The sequence below is a fragment of the Dromiciops gliroides genome, chromosome 3 (assembly GCF_019393635.1).
Source record: "Dromiciops gliroides isolate mDroGli1 chromosome 3, mDroGli1.pri, whole genome shotgun sequence".
Classification (NCBI taxonomy): domain Eukaryota; kingdom Metazoa; phylum Chordata; class Mammalia; order Microbiotheria; family Microbiotheriidae; genus Dromiciops; species Dromiciops gliroides.
This window is the reverse complement of record NC_057863.1, coordinates 399,467,822-399,489,997: the sequence shown is the minus strand read 5'-3', so window position 1 is coordinate 399,489,997 and position 22,176 is coordinate 399,467,822. Positions and strand designations below refer to the sequence as shown.

The following is a 22,176-nucleotide window of genomic DNA, read 5'->3' as shown; positions in this document are numbered from 1 at the left end:
CTCCACTTCTGTCCATCCTTCATTCAGCGGTCAAACTGATCTTGAAAAGTACGAGTTTTGACCGTGTTCCTCCCACACACCCAGCCTCCTTCAACGCCAATGGCTCCCTATTGACTCCTAAATCAAATATAAAATCCACTGGCATTTACTAGGACTGTACACGCCCAGCACTGAGGCCTCTTAGGATCCCAGGTTTCTTTTAAAGTTCACCTCCGACAACATCTTCTCTGTGGAGACTTCTGTGTTCTCCCCAGCTACCTGGACCCCCTCCACACTAGATGTCCCTTTCTTGTGTATACCTAGATATGTACATGTTCTCTCCCCTGGCTAGACGGCTCCCTGAGAGCAATACTGTTTTGTTTGTGTTCTGGCCATGGCCAAACTATGCCACTCATACCCTTCCATTAACCCCATCCTCTTAGTCTACCTCTCTGGACTCTGCAAATATAAGGACTCTGGGCTCTGAAGGGATCGCTTTCACCTTATCTCCCTGACTCAAGCTTCCTCACACCTTCCCAGCCATTTCTAAACCATCCCCCGCCACAACATTCCCCATATTTCTCGTTTCCTTTGATGTGTTGTCTTCCCCTATATAAGTGTGGGCTCCTTTTGGGCAGGGTCTGTCTTGCTTTCTTGTATTTGTATCCCTAGGATTTAGCACAATGCTTGGCATAGAGTGACCTTTAAATAAATCTTATTGGTTGACATGCAACAATATTCCTTGGGGGGAAAATGCTGTTTTGAAGAATTTATACCCTTCAGAGGGAGACACTCCAACAATCTCATATTTTTCTACTTTGAAATAGTGTTGTCCTCAATCTGGTTGAATTCCTTACCCGTCCATTGCTGATCACAGCCCTTTCTCCCCTCTTTAACTTCAGAACCTCTGTACAGTACAGAGCATGAGACAAAATAAAATCTGCCTTGGAAGAATCAAAGGCATCTTTAAAAAGACCAACATCCATGCCCTGAAAGAAAAATTAGAGTTGCTTTTATTAAAAATCAAAACGAATAAACTGAAATTGGAGGATTAAGAAACAACAATCTTGGGGTTGAATAATTGATGAGGAAATATGATTCACTGTTACTATCACTAACATATAGCACATAATGTAGCTGGCTCTAATAAGCTAGTAATCCTTGGTTATTTCACTGTATAATTTAATTAAATCCATACATTTTCTCAAAATTCAATGTCAAACTTATAGTTTGTACTTCTCAATCTTGTCCACTTTGTTTTCAATTAATTTCTTTTCCTAAAGAAATGTATACTCTTAAGAACTGATATTTATTTTCAAAGCACATTTAAAACCAGAATACTTTGTTAAATGGCAAAAAGTTGAACAGAGTAATTAAATGAATTAACTTTACAGCATGAGTTCACATAACCAACACACTTAGAACTCACAAGCTTCTACCTCCAAAAATGTATGGTTCAAATGACAGCTTTTTTGGTCCTATAAATGTGCAAATCCAGTGTTCTGTCACAGTGATAAAAGCACTGTATGAAGCAAAGGACTCTGGATTTACCTCATATGCTTTATGAAACCCAGTGAGTTTCAAAAACATAAAAAGTGTTTCAGGATTGTTCTTTCCAGGAGGGATTCACACAATTTCAAAAATGAGCCCTCTGAGGCCAGGAAAGAGAATTTTACAAGCTGATGTGATAATGAACAAGATGCATCAGCCCCTCAGGAGTGCACAGGGATAGCAAGCAATGGAACGGAACAAGTGTAGAAAAGGCACAAAGACTTACACCGACAGCAAATTCTGTAATGTCAACTCCTGCTGCCAGAGCTTCTGCAGTCTCCTCCTTGACCATTTTAGTGATGAAATTCTTGGCATAGTTAGATGTTTGTGTTTGGAGAGCTGCCCAGAGAGCTCTGGAGATTCGAGTGTTCTCAAAACGTGGTTCTTCACTAGGATTATTGATCATGCTAATTCGAATATTGTTACTGGATTTCTGTGTTAAAAAATGAGGGTTAAAAGTGATTCAGTGGATGTGATTAAACAAAAAGCAGCAATAATACTAGCACATTTTTGCAATATACTACAAATGATGACTAAAAAGGAAAGTAACAGGCAATCTGACTATTCTAAAGAAAAGTTTAATATAACCAGAAAGATTCAGACATGGATTTTCTTTTCTTTTCTTTCTTTTTTTTTTTTTGGTGAGGCAATTGGGGTTAAGTGACTTGCCCAGGGTCACACAGCTAGTAAGTGTTAAGTGTCTGAGGCTGGATTTGAACTCAGGTCCTCCTGACTCCAGGGCCAGTGCTCTATCCACTGTGCCACCTAGCTGCCCCTTGGATTTTCTAATCCATGTGACAAAACTCAAGGGAATGAATACAATACTTTATTTTCAAAGAACAATTACTTTTTAAATCATCTCTTTCTCCTCTTTTATAATCCTCTTGTGTTCCAACATCTGTACTTGTGTCTGTACTTGCTTAGTGTCTACTCGCACATATTCATGTACTTCAAAGGACCTGTGATCTCATCTAACATAAGTATGAAATCTAACACTACAGATTACAAGTCATCCATTCATTCTCTTCCTGTGGAACTTTTGTCCATATTTTCTCATAAAATCTTCCATAAAGAGTCTATCCAAATTGCTAGAAGACCTTTCTCTAGGTCTTCTAACACAAGAACAAGAGTAGTATTAGGTCCTCTCTCACTCTTACTACGTGATTGACCCACCTCCTTTTCTGAATATACATTTTCTATACAATTATCTTCTTACACCATTTCTTGTGAGCCACTCTGTAGTTCGATTATACTTAGTAATTCTGTTCATTGTCATTTGGGTCAACCACAATTTTGATTATTCCCAGTTTGTAATATTTCACAGTTCACAGCCATATAGCATCATGGGAAGAACACTGTTTTAAAAAGATGTGATTCTGTTTCTAGGAATTGTTGAGAGCCATACAGAATTTCCCAAATGCAACCTAGTCTCTCTCTGTTCTATTCTGTTCTGGGACTAACTGTCCACCTGTTGTATCTAAGATTTGTGTAATGATGGTTCAAATCAATGGGTTGTACATCCAATTACATATCATAGTCTAGAAACAGATATTCTTCATCCACTTGGTTCTTGCCGTGTAGAAATAGGCCACATACCTTTGTGTGTGTATATTATTTGGGATTTTGCATATCAAAAAAGAGGTTACAGTATACCACTGCTTGAGGCAATAAGCACAATGTCTTTCACAAACAGGAACATCTGGAGAACGTCATCAGTTGTAAATTCCCTCTTCCATTTGGACACTCTGTTAGACATGTTCCATGATAATGGGGGAACACATTGAGAATGCCTCTTTTGTGCTTTCCTTAATATTAGTAAGAGGATCAATGAACAAAGTTGTATCTCTTGTTATGCCAAATGAGGAATTTTGATAGAAGGGCCAAATATTATGCTTATATATTCATTAGAGGGTTCATTGATATAGTTTTATCTATCTTTTCTTATCTGCCTTTTATTTTTTTGTTTTGTTTTTGTGAGGCAATTGGGGTTAAGTGACTTGCCCAGGGTCACACAGTTAGTAAGTGTCAAATGTCTGAGGCCGGATTTGAATTCAGGTCTCCTAACTCCAGGGCCAGTGCTCTATCCACTGCACCATCTAGCTGCCCCTGCCTTTTATTTTAATCTATTTAAAAGTAAGAAACCTCTCTTCACCATACCAAATGCATCCCCTAAAGTGATATTATTCACTGGGTTTAAATAAATACATTTAAGTTACTGAGGTTCTCATTTCTTTTTTTAAAGCTACCTATTCTTTTGTGTAAGATGGAGCATACAACAGTCTTTTCTCTCTTTCCCAGCTAACAGACAGCTCTCTGGAATACTTATATTCCTTTTACTCAACCAATAAGGAAATAAAAAACCTGTTTTCCCACAAACCCAGATACATTACAGGATTAGAAGATGAACTGGGAGGGACTTTAGAAACTGCCTAGTCCAGGGTTTCTTAAATTTTTCCCACTCGTGACCCCTTTTTGCCCAAGAAATTTTTAAGTGACCCTGGATATATAGTCATATAAAATAGGTATACATAAACTTTTGCTGTTGTCAAATTTTTCACGACCTCTACATTCAGTTATGTGACCCCATGTGGGGTCGAGATCCACATTTAAGAAGCTATGGTCTAGTGCAATTCCCCTCATTTGAACAATGACAAAATAGTGATTTGTGCAAGGTCACAGAGGTATTAAATATCAGAGCTAAAGTTCAAACACAGGTCCTCTGACTCTCAATTTAGTGCTGTTTCTGCTAAAAGAAGAAATATATACCTTGTAGAGCTTAATTCTAGCCCTAAACAAAGATAATGGGGCAGCCAGGTGGTGCAGTGAATGAAGCACCAGCTCTGGATTCAGAAGGACCTGAGTTCAAATCCAGCCTCAGACACCTGACACTTTGCCCTGCAAAGAAAAAAATAATAATAATAAAATAAAGATAGAAGAGAACTTGCATAGACTCGCCTGGTGTTTGATAGCATCATATAATAATTGTCTTCCAGAAGGGCTGTCAAAATCTCCAACAATCCAAAAGGTTACTGGTCTAATAAAAGAATCATCTGTGGAAAAATGAAAGTAGTGTTGGGAGGGGCAAGAAATTCCATATGGTACAGTACTGGTAATGCATTGAAAAGCACATCTGAAACCCATGCAAGATTTTAGAAAGTGCAAAGCTCTTAGTAAGGACAAAGTGAAAGTATTGGTATTTACATGCAAAAAGGTAAAAGAGTTTATAACTGCTTAGTTCCAGACATGCACTGATTAATTCCATTACAGTGTGTAAGTGGCACCATTAACACCTGAATTTACAAGGAACCTTTGAACTTGCAAGTAACATACCATTTTGTTCTGTTTTTTAAATTGTAGTCTGTTGACATGTAATTAAACTTTACATCAATTTAAACAAAAATTAATTTCACTGCTATAAGGCTGTTGTTACCCACAGGTTCCAGGGCCCTCATTATAAAGTGTCAGTAAATTCCCATTTATGAGGGTCCCAGAAAAGATACAAGATACTTAAAACAAAGGAATTGGAAGTTCTGAAATTATGAGTTACCATAGATCTCCTTGGAAGACATTCCTGGACAATAGGAAAGGAGCAAATGAGTGGGAGAGAACGAAACTTCATTTTGGAAATAATATCAAAGCACAAATGAAGAAAAAGAAGCTTAAACACAACTCGTTGGGTCCAAGATATGATGGGAGAGGGCCTCAGAATTTCTGTATCAGTATGGGGAGTACAGCCCCACTATCCTAATCTGAAGAATTTATTTCTTTGGGAAACCAGATGGTACATAAATTCTTGAATTTAAATACACATGCTTTGAAATCTAAATTTTCTCACTGAGAGCAATTCAGAAAAGACAAAATTAGCTTTTCCAGCTGATATCTAGTACTGTGAAAAGGCAGTTAAAGTATGACAAGATCTTAAGAAAAACTTCCCCAGAAATAAAGACAGTCATTTTCTGACCTCAACAGAAGATTTTTATAAATAAAGTCAAGCATCAGTGAAGAAATAACCTTACCCAAAAACCATAAACAATAAATACAAATAAAGCTTTCAAGGATTGAATTTCTCTAAATAATTCTGGGAAATAGATAATATACTACAAGAATGAATTAACCAATTTTCAATCCATCAATCAATTTTTGCAATGAACTCAAAAGTATTATTTGAAATGTTACCAAATGAAATTTCGTAGCATTTTTCCCAGGAGATGATAAAAACTATATTGTCTCCATGACCAAAAATATACTGAATCAAAGATAAGAAGCAAAATGATTACCTTTCTTTGTCAAATAGGTCATACTATTAGCTACAGCTGCAGTCTTATCTTGTGAATCCAAAAGAGAAAATCGAGCATAATCATCCACAAAAAAGTTATCTGAAAAGGGAGAAATAACAAGAGATTTACACGCTTATGACACATGCAGATATTTCTTATAATGCTAATATCCAGTTAGTAACTTGATTTACACTGTCTTAAGCTAACATAAGAATTTGGTGTTTACTTGATATAAGAGGTATATAACATGCCTATAAAATGGTCTCCACCTTCTCAGAGGGCTTTTCTTTTAAGATAAAATAAAACCACGTATAGCATATAATATTATAAATACACAAACACATAAATACACACATGGAGGGAGAAGAGAAAGACACTTTTGTTGTTGTGGTTTTTTGGGGTTTTTTTGCAGGGCAATGAGGGTTAAGTGACTTGCCCAGGGTCACACAGCTAGTAAGTGTCAAGTGTCTGAGGCCGGATTTGAACTCAGGTACTCCTGAATCCAGGGCCGGTGCTTTACCACTGCACCATCTAGCTGCCCCCGAGAAAGACACTTTAAACAGTAAGGAATCAGTGAAGGATTTTTGGCAAGGGAATAGTAGCAGTATGAGGAAATTAGTGTCTCAAGATTTGTTTGGTTGCAGTGTGTTAGATCCTAGCTTCCTAAACTATGGGTAGTGAGCCCACATGGGGTCGTGTAACTGAATGAGGGGGTCGTGAAAAATTTGGCAACAGTAAAAGATTATGTATATCTATTTTAGATACCTATATACCCTGGGTCACATAAAAATTTCTCAAGCCAAAAGGGGTCATGAGTGGAAAAATGTTTAAGAAGCCCTGTATTAGATAGATAGAGGAGTGAGAAGAATAGAATGGCTGACATCATTTAAAAAGCAATTATAGAATTAATCCTGTTGTGAGGCAATGAGTTGGACTGGACAGGTAACTGGAAACCTTGAGACTAGTCAATTCTTCTCTAATCACTAACGTATCCAATCAAGCACCCCTCCCCCAAATGTTCTATTTCTTTTATCCCAGTTGAAATACTGCCATTCCCTTCTACTTTCCCAAACCCTTCACCAATCAGCATTCAGCTTAGCCTTTCCCAGACATCTCCTCAACACCTAACCAGGTCCTGCAGACATATCAAAGGCTTGTTATATTGTATATTGGGCAGCTAGGTGGCACAGTGGATAATAAAACACTGGCCCTGGATTCAGGAGGACCTGAGCTCAAATCTGGCCTCAAACACTTGACAGTTACTAGCTGTGTGACCCTGGGCAAGACACTTAACCCTCATTGCCCTGCAAAACAAAACAAAACAAAAAACGGAAAGGCTTGTTATATTACTTGAATTGAATTCCTAAGCTAGATCCCCCTTTGAAACCAAAATGATGCGCAGAAGACTCCTTAGCTCAATTTTCCCCTTGTAACGATTGGAATGATGCCACCTGCTGGAGACTTACTGTAGAAAAGCTCCCCATGAAGTGAAGGTCTTTGAGGGCAAGACCAGGAGTCTTATCTTTGGCATCAGGAAGTGACTTGTGCATGTGGGAGGAAGAATGGAGGAGCCTGGTGCTCTGACTGGGGCTCTTTCCTGGGGACTCTGGTGGAGAGCGGAGCTAGAAATGCGCTCTCCCTTTAATAGATAGATGAATGTAGGCCTTTTTCTTCTCTCTTTACCAAATTCTTATTCTCCTTAATAAATGCTTAAAAGTCTAACTCTTGCTAAAGTTTATAATTTATTGGCAACCACTCATTAGATATTTTAGATAGTTTAGCTAGAATTTTAGCCCCTTAACACCCTATAGGAATTAGGAGCTTTTTTAGGAATCTTTTGTAGATTCTTTTCTTCCCTAAGCTTCTGTACCCAGCAGTTGTCTTTCCCTATGAGGAAGTCTGTTAGAAAACACATGTCTCCTAAATATGAAATAGGCTAAATTAAGGAAAAACTAAAATTATTAACTCATTCATTTACCAAGGATTAATTGAGTACTTACTAGTGGCCCCATAGAATATAAGTTCCTTGAGGTCAGGAACTACCTTGGTTCTTAGTACCCCCAGTACCTAGTAGGTGATTAATAAATGCTTGTTGATTGTCAAAGATCTTGGAATGATCCAGAAGGGTCATTTTCCAGTTTCACCACTCAGGTGTATGGCTTAGATAAGTCACTTAACCTAACTAAGCTTGTTACCTCATTTGTAAAATGAAAATAATATGGGGCAGCTAGGTGGTGCAGTGGATAGAGCACCGGCCCTGGAGTCAGGAAGACCTGAGTTCAAATCCGGCCCCAGACACTTAACACTTACTAGCTGTGTGACCCTGGGCAAGTCACTTAACCCCAACTGCCTCACAGAAAGAAAGAAAGGAAGAAAGAAAGAAAGAAAGAAAGAAAGAAAGAAAGAAAAAGAAAATAATATTATTTGCACTCCCTACTATACAAATTTATTGGTATAAAAGCACTTTGTAAGTAGTAATGGGCAACATAAATGAAGGATTATTATTTGTATAGTACTGTTTGTATATAAACTTTAATTTTACATATATATGTATATGCAGAGAAAGACAGAAGGCTACCTTACATAGGCTAAGATAATGAACAGAGGACTAGATATCACCACAACTTCAAAACTTTCCAAAACAGAAATTGTGTGCCAAAGATAATGCAATTTCAGCTGTCTCCACATATTAGGACACTCAGAATCCAAAAGAAATAAACTGACGATCACTGATCCTGAGCTCACTCAGCACCCCTCCCCTACCTCTCTCATGCTACTGGCAAAGCTGCATTAGCAGAGCGATAGGCTGGCAACAAAACATGACCAAGAGACTGAGAAGACACCCCCAACCCACCCACCCTTTTATGGAGGTAGAAGGTCCACAGGTGTTACACACTGCACATATTTTTGGACTTTTTTCAATGTACTGATCAGTTGGTGCTGATTTTTTCCTCTCTAAAACATACTATTTGATATTTGTGATGGCTCTCTTGGGGGCTGGAGGGGGTAGGGAAAGAAAGGAAGGAGAGGGGAGAGGAATATTTGAGATAATTATGATTAAGAAATAGAACATATCAGTAAAACTTGTTTTAAAAAGAATGTTATGCTGTACAAATGAGTAAGTTTTATTGTATTAATGTATCACACTACAGCTTACAATTTGATCATTCTTATACTACAAAATCCTACTGTAATATTGTTACTTCAGAAATCTGAAATCACTTCATCATGTCAGTCATTTTCAGAATGGCGAGTCTCAGAACTGAGTGAAGCACAGAGGAAAATGGACCTAAGCTTCTTGAATTAGCCTCAAACTCCACTAAAATTTTAAGGACAAAACTTCAGTGTACATTAAACACTATTTGATGATCCCTGCCTCAGTGAAGAGTAGCATTGAATCTGTCATATTCAAATAATGGCAAAGCTGACTAGCCAATACAAGGCAGAAACCATGGTCAATCAGGCCTGAATCTAATATTCTATTCCTATGTCTAGTTGATACAATGCTTATCCATGCATACTGTAGAGCAATCTGTCTTTAGTAAGAGATTGGAACATTCCCTGTTATAGGCCCCTGAAGAAAAGCTTCTTCGCTCACAAAGAAAAAAAGATAGGCAAAAGCACAGAGATCTGTATTCGAGAAGTCACCACTCCTTGTTTTTAAAATTTCAGTAACTTCAGCACTAAAATGAGAATGAATTTCAACTTAAAAGGTCCTCAGTTTAATCAGAGTAAGATTCTGAAAGTTCTTCTTATTCTACAATTGTTAAAGAAAATGCCCCTTACTAGTTGCTGTTAAATCCAGATACTGCCGCTCAGATGTCAAAATTCTAGAGTTGATTCGTGGAACAACATTGGGTTGGTTCATGATATATTCAACCACATCTTGATCATGAGACAGTTCACCCTAGAGAAAAGATAAAGACCAGTTAAAGTGCTGCCGTTATAGGAGGTTTACAAGAAAATCAAAGATGGGAAAACCTTATAAGTAACTTGTCGTATAAGTAAACTCCTTCTAGACTGTAATAGAATAAAAATTCCATACTGTAGAAAAATCTATTGAGCAGCAGTTGCCCCCTGCCCTAGTTAAGTCCATGTTCACTACAATGATGTTAAAAGAATTTAAGAGACAGTAGAGTTTGGGGATTTTTTAGCTTTTATCTGGAGAGGAGAGTCAAAGGACAAACTGGGGAGAACAGAAAGCTACTGAACTATGATCTTAGTCTTTAACTTTTTTTTGTTTTGTTTTGTTTTTTCGGGGCAATGGGGGTTAAGTGACTTGCCCAGGGTCACACAGCTAGTAAGTGTCAAGTGTCTAAGGCCAGATTTGAACTCAGGAACTCCTGAATCCAGGGCTGGTGCTTTATCCACTGCGCCACCTAGCCGTCCCGGTCTTTAACTTTTTAAAGACTTGGTGTGAAATGAATTGTTAAAGTATTATTTTTGGAGAAAAGATGCTCTGGTAAATGTCTTATTTTTAAGAGAGAAAAAAATGGCTAACTTAACTTCTTCTAAATAGTTTTCTCTTCCTTTCCAGATATATTTTTATTAATTCACTACAATAATTATGTTCACTAAGGAAATTTCCAAAAAGTAGGATCCACAGTCATAGAAATGTTTGGAAAGTTTTAAAAAAATTTACTAGCACATTTTTTAAAAGAAAGAATAATATAATTCAAATATATAGAGAGGTACAAAAAAGACTCTAGTTTAGCCTTTTCCTTTGTGAAGCGCTATTTCTATCTACTTAGTCCAATACCAAGAACAAATTCTTGAGGTAGCACAGTAATAAGCACAATCTGTGAAACTGAACCTGCTCTCCTATTCAAAGTCATTGACCATCAAAGGCTAAATAAACCTTTGCAGGAGAGAATGCAGGTATGCACACACACACACACACACACACACACACACACACACACACACACACACACACACACACACACACACACACACACACTCTGGCTCATCATTGCAGATGAGCTGATCCAAATTAAAATAAGCCTGACACAAACTTTTCACAAAAGAAATAAGAGGTGAAAAAAAAGAATGGCAATTAGAGATATTAAGGTTATTATTCTATATAATTCAAATCTTATTTCCTCAGAACTATCATGCTCCACAAAACTGATATACACACACAAAATTAAATGAATATTTGAAGAATTCCAACTATTTTTACTGTGTTTCCTTAAAGCAGTGATAAGATTATTCCTCAAATTTAGACTTCTGACTTTGAGCAACTAAACCAATTATCACTCAGCAGAGAATCATGAACTCAACCCAAAAACAGTTCCTAAAAATAAGAAATCAATTATTTGATGAAATACATTGAATTGTAAGCACGAAGAGCAAATTCTGATAGAATATATTCACCAAAATTTTACCTTACTCAGATTTGGTGAGGTCCATAGATTTTACTTGGGAACAATTTTTTAATCTGAACACAATAATTATACCATTTCTGAAATATCCTTATGACAACTACTCATACTATATCAATTTTACTTTTAGTTTTTAATTATTTTCTAATTTTTAAGCAATTGTCCTAAATAAAAAAGCTTGTATAGTATGGAAAAAAATATCTTTGAGATAACCTTTGAGAAAACTAGTATTTTTAGTATGCTAACTAATGCCAAATCCCATAGCATCAGCCATTTCAAATTCAAGATTCTTAGTGAAAGCTCCTGAAGCAATTAACAACAGTCATTCTGCTGGGAGTCTAAAAACAACTGTTACTGGGCTATGTAAAACTCTACTGCTTGAAGAATTTTATGGCAAACCACAAAAACTAGAACTTAATAAAAAAAAGAGATCGCACTGTACCCAAACCCAACTCAGAATCTTCACATACCAAGTACACTGCTCTTTGGAAGATGCTTGTGGTCTCCAGGATTTTATGCATTGTAATTGTTTCCAGTTCATCTGCATCCAGCTGATCTTTTTCATATGGCATGCCATTAAACAGTATAACCGGCAGAGGACCCACCCCTGTCTGCTCATAATAAGCTTTTCCTTCCTATGATAATTAACAAGACAAGAAAGCTTTAGGCTTTTGTGAGGCAAAAGGGGGGAAAAAAACTTACCCTCAATCTACAAATCTACAATCAACAATTTATAAACAGGCAAGACAGACTGTACGTATGGTACTAAACAAACATATTGCCAGTTGCTTAAAATCATCTTTCAGGGAGACAAAAGGTAGTTAGTTATGTGTCAGGTAAGTAAAACCACCACCACTGCCCCTCCAACTTGAATGAAGACAGCCTATGACCTTTAAGTACATCCCAGACCACCAACGCTATTTCTAGCCTGGCCCCAACAGCGTCATTGAGGAAAGTACCCATTATTTGTCTGGAGGCAGTATCTGTGGTCTCTTAGAATAGATCTAAAAGTCAGCTTGATATAGTGCATAAGAGGCTTGGTTTTGAAGCTGGAAAGACCCGGGCACAAATCCTGCCTCTTGACATATATTAGTTATGCAACCATGAACAGCTTATTTAACCTTTCAGTGCCTCAAGCAACCCTCTAAGATTACAAATTATAGACAACTTGTTCATCGATATTAGCAGATAGAATTTATATATAGTGTTCCTTAAACCAGTGAATTCATAGACCTCTACAGTGTGTGAGTATAGGCTTTCAGTAGGCAATCTAGAGAGATCAATTTAATCTACAACTACCTAGACATCAACTCTTTGCCCCTATTAATTTTCTTTCATTTAATGAAACTTTATTAAAACTTTTTTTTAAATGTACCATACATATTCTATATAGAACATTCAGGAATTTGCCAATATAAAATACACTGATATTACATTACACAATTTTGTGTTGTTCCACTTACTCCTAAGTATTTTGTTTTTCTATTTCTTGGACATCTAACTTATGCCATTATGATCATTCTATACTACCTGAAAAATTAATGAATTTCACAGATATACAAGAAAATGTAAATTCCTTGAGGGGGCTCTTTTTCCTTTTGTTTTTGAACCCCATGATATATGAAGGCAGAATGATGCAACATATAGAGTACTAGAATTGAAACTAGCAGACATATGGGTTCAAACCACCCCTCTGATTTTACTACCCATATGTCAATGAGCAAAACACTTAATTTTGCTAAGCCTGAGTTTCCTTCATCTGTAAAAGGGGGACAATAATACCTGTAGTACCTAGTTCACAGGAAGACCAAATGTGAAGATCAAATGATTAAAAGCATGTAAAACATCTTACAAACCTTAAATATATATATGTATGTATGTTTGTATCTACAAATTATAATATACATATATGTAGATCAATCTATCATCAATCAATCTATCTATCTATCTATCTATCTATCTATCTATCTATCTATCTATCTACCTATCTATATAAGTTCCTATTAACCCTAGCATCTAGCACAATATTTTTTTCAGGCTATTAAAATTAGGTTAAATGATCCCAAATAAATTAAATTTTAAATTCATATTACTATTAGGTAACTTCTTTACCTTTAAAGAATTTGGAGGGAATGTCATGCTCTTTAGACATAAAGATGTCAAATCTGGAGATAATGGCTATTGAAGTTCTTCTAATTCTTCATCTGGGGAAAAATAATTTAATTTGTTCCCTTCTCTGGGTTTAGACTCCTACCAAAAGAACTGGAACTAGGAGGGGTCAAATTGGGCTTTGTCTTAAGATGCTAACAAGGGGAGGGCTACTTCCTATGAGGTGGGACAAACTTCTTCTCTGGTGACTAGCAACCCCATGCTCCCCTTTGTGATCCTCTATTGGCCTGTGATGTGTTCCAGCTACTGCTGCCTGGCACTCCCAGGGAACTTTCACTGTGGCACCCCATTCCTGGGTGCCATGTTCAACCCTTCAGGGCTGAGGGCTGAACTGTAGCACAGTATTTTGCACATGGCAGTGATTTTAAAATGCTTATCGAATAACCAAATGAAAATTAGTAACTTTAAACAAAAAAATGTGTCCTTGTAACCTTAATTTTTTTCAGTGTTTTATAGTTTACTTGTCTTAACACAGTGGCTTCCTTCATCCCTAAGATTTCATTCTTAGACTAAGACTACACAATCACCAAAATAGCATATTCAGCTAAAGTCCTACATCAAATTCTATAATCTTTCTACGCTGTTTTATTTAAACTTTATGTTCTAATTTTTTTTTGAAACATTCAACAGAGAACTGTGGAGAAAGCCTTACAATCTACACATACTAAGCAAGTTATCTATTGATTTGCACAAAATTGAATATTTTCCCATTTCATAGTCAAACGGTATTTATTGTTGATGGTGCCACCTAAATTAGAATGGTCTCTTTTTCCTTCATGAGACAAAAATTTAAAACAACATTTACATTCTGATGCATGCAAAACCATTATCAAGTTTTCTGTCCTCCATGCTGTTATAAAATTCTTCTATGAAAAAAAAAGATAAAATAAGTTACATGAGAAACATAAATAAATCTTTTACCTTCCGATTTTGATCAAAGGCAGAGTCAATCCCCAAAATACTATTCAGTTCTACATATGGATATTTCTTCTGCAGAACACTGACAACATGTTCAACCTTCACTTTTTCTCCAGTTTTTACCTTGTTATATATCTGAGGAGGAAAAAAAACTTACTTTATATATACTTTACAAATAACCATTTAAAGACGAGTGAATGTCATTCTCAGGCCAATGTTTTTACAACAGGAAAGTGAGAAAAGTGTCCCTTTTGTATAAACATTTAAATGATCAATTTTGAGGTTAGCAATTAAACTTAGTTCTCCTTTCTCCCAATCTCCTTAAAGTTTCCTTCTTTAGGCTAAACACTGAAAATTCCCAAAATGACAGGTTTCAAATTTATGGGAATTGTTGTGTAGTATAATTATAAAAAACCCCAACAAAACATGCAGGTATAAAAAATTGAGCTATCTGCTATGAAATTTTTCTTAAATTTCCTAGAAATTAAATAATTAATTAATTGGTTTCTTGTCCCATTAAGAAGGGAAGACCAAACTCAAAGTTAAAAAAAAACTTTCAAGCAAAGTATTATTATAAATTATTTATAAATTTATTTACTTCAGGAATCTTTTTAAGTGGCACTTCTAAACCAATTTTAATGACTCTTTAAAGTATAACTATCTGAACATTAAACTACCAGGGCACTTAAAAATAAGCTACAGTTGTTTTTTTTTCTATTTTGAGGTTTTGTATCACTGCTCTGATTTTTTCTCTTGTAACAGGATTAATGCAGAAATAGGATTAATGTTATTATGTGTATATATGTGTGTGTATATATCTATATCTATATGTATAGAGATATATAGATATAACCTATATCAGATTACCTGCTGTCTAGGGGAGGGGGGAGGGAGGGAGAAAAACCTGAAATTGTAAAGCTTGTATAAACAAAAGTTGAGAACTATCTTTACATGTAACGGAAAAAATAAAATACCTTATACATTAAAAAAAAAAAAGGAAAAAAAAATAAGCTACAGATAAAGCCAAATTAATGGTTTATATGCTATGACATCTCCCAATTAAGTTACTGCTAAGCCATAAACAATAGTTACTGATGCCTTTCTGATACTTCAGATGATGAAAAAAGAAAAGGTGGAGAACAAATCATGAATATTTTATTTCTAAATAAGCAAGTATACACATTTGACATCATGTCTAAAATGCCACTTGGCTGAGGAAAGCCAGTCTGAGAGAATGAAGCCTGGCTTGGATATGGTAATTAGCCACTAAAATATGAACATATAAAGAAAAATGATAACATTTGCACAAGACACCAAGCAATAAGTTTCTTGAGGGCAGAAGCTATTTATTTTTGTCTTTGTATCCCAAACACTTAATATACACCCAAATGCTTGCTGAGTTGAATTCAAAAATTGTTTACCACATATCATTTTATTATTTCAGTAAGCATTCAGATTAAGTTAGGTAAATCAGATGGTAGCAATGCTATATCTTTATAGATCATGTTTTTTGACATTTCTCAAAATAGATAATTTATTAGCCTAAAACTTAATTCTCTATTGGGAAAAAATGTTTCTCAACATCTTTGCTATTAAAGCCATAAAATACCACCACCACTTGCCACAGTCAAATATGATTACTCCCTCGAGAAAAAAAAGTATAACATGGTACCTCACAGATGGATGAACCTTCAAAAGGGAAGGTACCCTTTTTGCCAGAAGAAGAGCAATTTATATTTTTCACACCTGTAAAATGTGGGCATTGGACTAGACAACTTCTAAAACTATGATCTTAAATTTCTGCACTGAGGAATGGCATATGGGTGCATTTCCATGAGAACAATTACTTCACAAGTAATTGCAGGAAAAGCAAAACTTTCCTTTTCTCATTTGAGAAATATAGTATCCATTTATACTACAGACTTTTAAAAATTACACATTAGACAATAAACTCTATCATCTTAAATGAAAACCTACAGATATCAAAGTCTGGAAGGCGTGATAATCATCCACATCTTGTGCAACATAATTATATGCTCTAAGAACGGCCACTCCAGCATCTTGCATGCCATCAACATCTTCGGAGTCATTAACCACAAAGATTAAACCAATTCTGTGGGGAAGGAAATAAGTATTTATCTCAAGGAAGTCAAATATTTTGTAAAGCATATCTTTTATATCTAATCAGTGACTGCACTTAACCAATGATGAAAATACGTTCTTTAAGAAAACTTACTGGGAATGAATTATATTTGCCATTATGAACATACAACATATACTATGCCACATTCAAAGCTAGGATTAGATTTGGAAAGGAGGGGAATAGAGAGGAGAAATATGGCTGTGAAAGTTTGGGGGAACAAGGAGTATTTATTGAAGGTGAAAACATACAAAAAGTATAGATCTGAAGAGTCTTCACCAGGGTATAAAGGATTTCAAAATGAGAGCTCAGCAATTGAGCTACATTGGAATGAGGATGGGATTAAATTTTGAATTTACAGAATACAAGAAGGATTTCCATTTAAAAAGCAAGAATATAGTCCTCTACAGGAAAAAACAATCTTATATTGGGAATATTGTTTAATAATAATATAAAAATAGCTAACATTCATATAGTGCTTACTCTACACCAGGTATTGTGCTAATAAGCACTTTATAATTATCATCTCATTTGATCCTCATAACAACCCTGGGAAGTAGGTGCTATCATTATTCCCATTTTATAGCTAAGGAAACTGAGACAAAGTAACTTGCCCAGGGTCAGGCAGCTGGTATTTGTCTCAGGCCACATCTGAACTCAGGTTCTCCTGAATTTGGGCCTACCAAGCATTGTATTCACTCTGCCACCTAGCTGCCCTGCTTAAAGCTATACAATACAGCTATAAAGGGGAAAGTTGTACTGGTTATGTCTACTCTATTTTTTTTTTTAGTTGGGGTTAAGTGACTTGCCCAGGGTCACACAGCTAGTAAGTGTTAAGTATCTGAGGCCAGATTTGAACTCAGGTCCTCCTGACTCCAGGGCCGGTGCTCTATCCACTGCGCCACCTAGCTGCCCCAGTTATGTCTACTCTAAAAGCAATTCTATTACTAAGAAATAGTGACTACCTTATTTATACAGTGCTTTTAACATTTCAGAGCACTTTTTCAAGCATTATCTCATTTGAATCTCACAACAGTTCTATGAAGCAGGCATGGTGAAAAATATATCATTCCGATTTGATAGATGAGAAAACTGACACTGTGCCGTGTCTAAGGCTGGGAAGTAGAAGAGCTGACCCTAGAACCTGTTTCCAGATTCCTAGTCCCCTAAACTTTCCCAAACACCACCATGCCTATAACAAAGGAGTAATCTACAAAAGATCATGTGGTCCTGTGGCAAGGGTATTGGGCTTGGAGTCAAAGGGCCTGGGCTCAAATTCTTGTGCTATCACTCACTCCCTGTGTGTTATGGAAGACAAATTATTTAACTATGAGGTCATACTTTCCTCACCTGTAAAATGAGGTTGGACTAAAACAATCTCTGAATCTATGATCCTAAACATTTGCAAAGAATAGTAGGCAAGTTTGTGCATTTCTATTTTTTAAAAAATGACTTTAGGGGCAGCTAGGTGGTACAGTGGATAAAGTACCAGATTATTCCAATGTAAAATTATCTTGCTTGCAATTTCATAATTTAAAGAACTATTTCTAAGAAAGAATATGAAAAGATTAAATAAGAAATATCTTAGGTTTAACTTACTCTGTTATATAATATTTTGTTGAACCTTTTAAAACAGACATAGCCTAAATAACATTCTTATGACCACATTTAAAATCAGTAACATTTTTGGAGCAGCCAGGTGGTGCAGTGGATAGAGCACCGGCCCTGGAATTAGGAGTACCTGAGTTCAAATCTGACCTCAGACACTTAACACTTACTAGCTGTGTGACCCTGGGCAAGTCACTTAACCCCAACTGTCTCACCAAATAACAAAAAAACAAACAAACAAAATAACTTTACTGGTAACAGGAATATCTGATACTTTATACAAATAAAACAATTTAATCTAGGATTGGTATATGCAATGGTGGTACTTTAGAAATAACCAGCACTTTCAGAAGATATGAAAAACAAACTCTAATTATATATATATATATATATATATATATATATATATATATATATATTTTTTGTTCCTAGCTAAAGATAACTTTTATATAAGAGGCTGAGCAGACAAATATTCTCTTGGCATTACAATATATTCTTATCTGCAACAAGCAAAATAACTATTTCCTTAAATAAGACATTGCTGGAATTTTAATAGTCAAGTTCTTTTGACATCATGATTTCATGGCTTTGTTATCTTCAACTAGTAAAAACTTTTTAGGATGAACTCGGACAAAAAACCACACATTTCACAGTAGTTCAGCGGGGGGGAAAAACTAGTAAGGTAGTATACTTGAATCATAAAAGAACAGTGAAAGTAATCAGGAAGCGAAGCTTAGAATGAGACAATTTCCTGTCCACTTAAAACCGCTATAATTTTGTCCAATTCGTTACTCTATCATATAAAGTGAATGTTGTAGAACAAGGATAAAACCCACTTTACAGGCTTTCAATATTATGGTAAAAGAAATGTAGCCTACATTATACTGCAAAGTGGGTCTCCTATTTTGATCTAGAGCATAAATCAAATTCATAATATGGCAAAGTTCTTTACAAACACATTTTACTGGACTGTCAATAGTTTCACACCAAATAAGGAAGAATAAAAACCTCACAAAGAAGTCATATTTATGCAAAATAAAATGTGGAACAATATTCCTCCCATACTGAGACACTGAAAAATAACCCCCTCACTCCAATTTGTATAGCAATTAGTGACTTAAGGAACACATGCAAAATATCACACTTTATTCTGCCCAAAAATATACTGGCAATAAGAAATATGGTTCAACTGTTACCTCAAACTAGCATGCCTAAAACCTTTACCAGACTTTATTTCTCACAAGTTAAACTCTAACTCATCTTTTATACCCAATCCCTCACAAAATCCTGTTGATTCACTGTTTTAAAATATCTAATTTAACCAGTGGCTCACTGTCAACTCTAAGATTGAATACAAACTCCTTACTTCAGCATTTAAAGAACTTCACAACCTGATCCCAATTCCATTTCCAGGCTTTTAATACATTACTCTCTTTCATAAACTCTACTTTCCAACCAAGCTGACTCTGCTGTTTCTCACACAAGATATCCCAATCCATTTCATAACTTGGTACCTCCGTATAAATTTAACACCATGGCTTACGATACAGTAGCTCCTCAGTTACATGTCTAAGAATCCGTAGTTTTCTTAAAAGTTCAGATCAAATATTACCTCCTACAAGGCTTTCTTGATTCCTCTAACTCCTAGAGCCTCCTCCCCACAAAATTACCTTGTATTCTTTATAATTATGTGTGTACATGCTGTCTCCTCCAATAGATAGTAAGCTCCTTGAAGGTTGGAACTGTTTCATCATGGTCTTTGTAGTGCTGGGGCCCTAGTACAAGGCTTGCAAATCATGACCACTTAATGATTAATGTCCTTTTCTTCATTCCCATATAGTTATCTCATTATTCCTTGCATTATAAGTATTTCTGCATGTCTTTTTTCCCTATTAAATTGTAATCTCTATACACCAAAATTCACTAGGTAACACATAACCTTTGGCCAAGCAATACAAGACTACCAGTCTATATCTCCAAAGAGATCCAAAAAAAAAGTGGAAAAAGAGTTATATATACACAAAAATATTTATAACAGCTCTTTTCATAGTAATCAAAAATGGAAAACTAAGGAGCTACCCTCTTATTGGAGGACTAAACAAATTATGATATGTGAATGTAATGGAATATTATAGTGCTAAAAGATATGAAGAAATGGACCATTTCAGAGGAAAATGGGGAGACTCCTGTGAACTGAAAAGTGGAAAGAATTGGGGAAATAATTTATACAATGAATACAAAATTACAAGAAAAAAAATGTTGAAAGATTTAAAACCTCTAATCAATCAATAACCACTTCCCAATAAAAAGTGTTTGTTACAGTCAGGCAGGTCTCTAGATGCTAGAGGCTTCCCCTCAAAGGTTACATCTATTCTACTTGTACTTTTTATGTACCTAATTATTTACAATGCTGTTTCCTCAACTAAATTGTAAACTCCATGATGGCAGGGACTATTTTTGCATTTCTTTGAGTCCCCCAGAACTTACCACAGTGCCTGACACTTAATAATCGCTTACTAAAAAATCTGTTGATTGGTTGACTTGCTCAAACAATAAGGGTAGCTAGGTGGTAAAGTACACAGTGTTGGACCTGGAGTCAAGAGGATAGGAGAGGTCTAACCTTGGCTCAGACACTAATTTGTGTGACACTGAGCTACTCACAATCTCTCTCAGCCTCAATTTCCTCATCTGTAAAATAAAAATAATAATAGTACCTATCTGCCAGGGTTGTTGTAAAGATAAAATGATAAAATGAGATATTTATTATTGTTGTTATTACTAATACTACTACAACTTAGTTGAATACTTCAGTTCAATAAAGATGTGAATGTGCATAGGACAGTGCACTGAGTGATCCCTTGTGCCTTTCCCTCGTGCTTTTCCTTTTAGATAGGACCCTGCTTCACTTCAGTGTTAACACAGTAATTAAATATCCATCTGCCAAAGCCCTACTCCTTCTCTTTGGCACCAAATCTGCTATTTTCTTTAAGGCCCAGCCAACACACATCTTATTTCTTCCACAAAGCCTTTCCAAAGTCCTCCAATCTAAAATGCTGTTGCTGTTGGGTTTTTTAAAACATGAATACTGATAGCACCTGGGAGTGTGTGAGCTAGGAAATAATTTAAAAACCATCCTTTATTGTTCTCTGTTTCTTTTGTGTGTATAATCTATTTTTCCCAACTGTATGGTAAATTCCTGAAAAGCACAGACTGTCTTTTATTCCTGGGTTCTCACCAAGGTTATGTACCAGTGCTAGCTAGACACACAATAAATGGTTGAACAAGAACTTGATTACTCACTTTACCTTCATGTTTTCTAAAAAATTAAACTTTAGCAAACATAACTATGTATGCATTAATAAAAAGAAGCCCCAATAATGTGTAAAGTTAAAAATACTATACTGAAAAACCAGATATGTAAGCTACCTGTTTACAGAACTCATTTTTTTTCCAGTAGAAGTTTCTAGATAAACGCATTTCACTTAATTTGACAGGTCTCTGCAAACAGGTATGAACAATATTTGGTCCTACAGACACTAACAAAGTCCTCAATCTGTTACAAATATATTAATATCTTTTGTGATGTGAATGTCTATGAGACAGCAGGCTAAACCTATGAAACATTTTCAGGTAGGCTATTTTTCAATCATCTAGTAATAACTAGTTTTTGCTCAAAAAAGTATCAAATATTCTATGCTAAAAAAGATACGAATTCTCTTCCTCAATGACCAATTAGTCACAATTCATTAACCCCACTGTATTCATATCTTTAGGTATTAGATTCTAATCAAATCATTTAAGAATGAGAAACAAAATTTTAACTCAGTTATACATATACTAAAATCAACACATAGTATTATTACCTTAGTGGTATATGATTACTGAGGAACATTTCAGCTACATTCATCAATTCTACTGCAGTTTCATGAGCTGGATCAACGATGATAATCTGTAGGCAATGAAAAATTAAAAAGAACTCGTGAAATGGCATTTATACCTAAGTGACTGTGTAATGAAAATACTATTATAATTTTATATTTAAAGATTGCCTTTCTCCAGTTATTCTTAAACCATACATCTCAGAAAGTAGTTAAATAGAAATCACTCCATTTTCCATTCATGGTGGTAGGGGGGAAGGGTAAGGCAAAAT

General features: G+C 35.6%; 1 protein-coding gene across 2 annotated transcripts in view; it reads right to left on the bottom strand.

Annotated features, from left to right (window-relative positions):
- The window catches only part of UGGT1 (UDP-glucose glycoprotein glucosyltransferase 1), a 107,851-nt gene that overhangs the window by 36,982 nt on the left and 48,693 nt on the right, over positions 1–22,176 (bottom strand). Inside the window, exons 15-24 of one of the 2 annotated variants that reach the window (XM_043991840.1) lie at positions 21,890–21,975; positions 16,256–16,391; positions 14,282–14,413; positions 11,662–11,826; positions 9,594–9,714; positions 5,808–5,906; positions 5,078–5,101; positions 4,486–4,580; positions 1,757–1,963; positions 837–968 (exon numbers count right to left, since the gene is read on the bottom strand). In XM_043991840.1, the coding sequence (XP_043847775.1) occupies positions 837–968; positions 1,757–1,963; positions 4,486–4,580; positions 5,078–5,101; positions 5,808–5,906; positions 9,594–9,714; positions 11,662–11,826; positions 14,282–14,413; positions 16,256–16,391; positions 21,890–21,975 (1,197 nt within the window). The remainder of the gene's footprint in view (positions 1–836; positions 969–1,756; positions 1,964–4,485; positions 4,581–5,077; positions 5,102–5,807; positions 5,907–9,593; positions 9,715–11,661; positions 11,827–14,281; positions 14,414–16,255; positions 16,392–21,889; positions 21,976–22,176) is intronic. The other variant, XM_043991841.1, reaches the window with a different exon arrangement.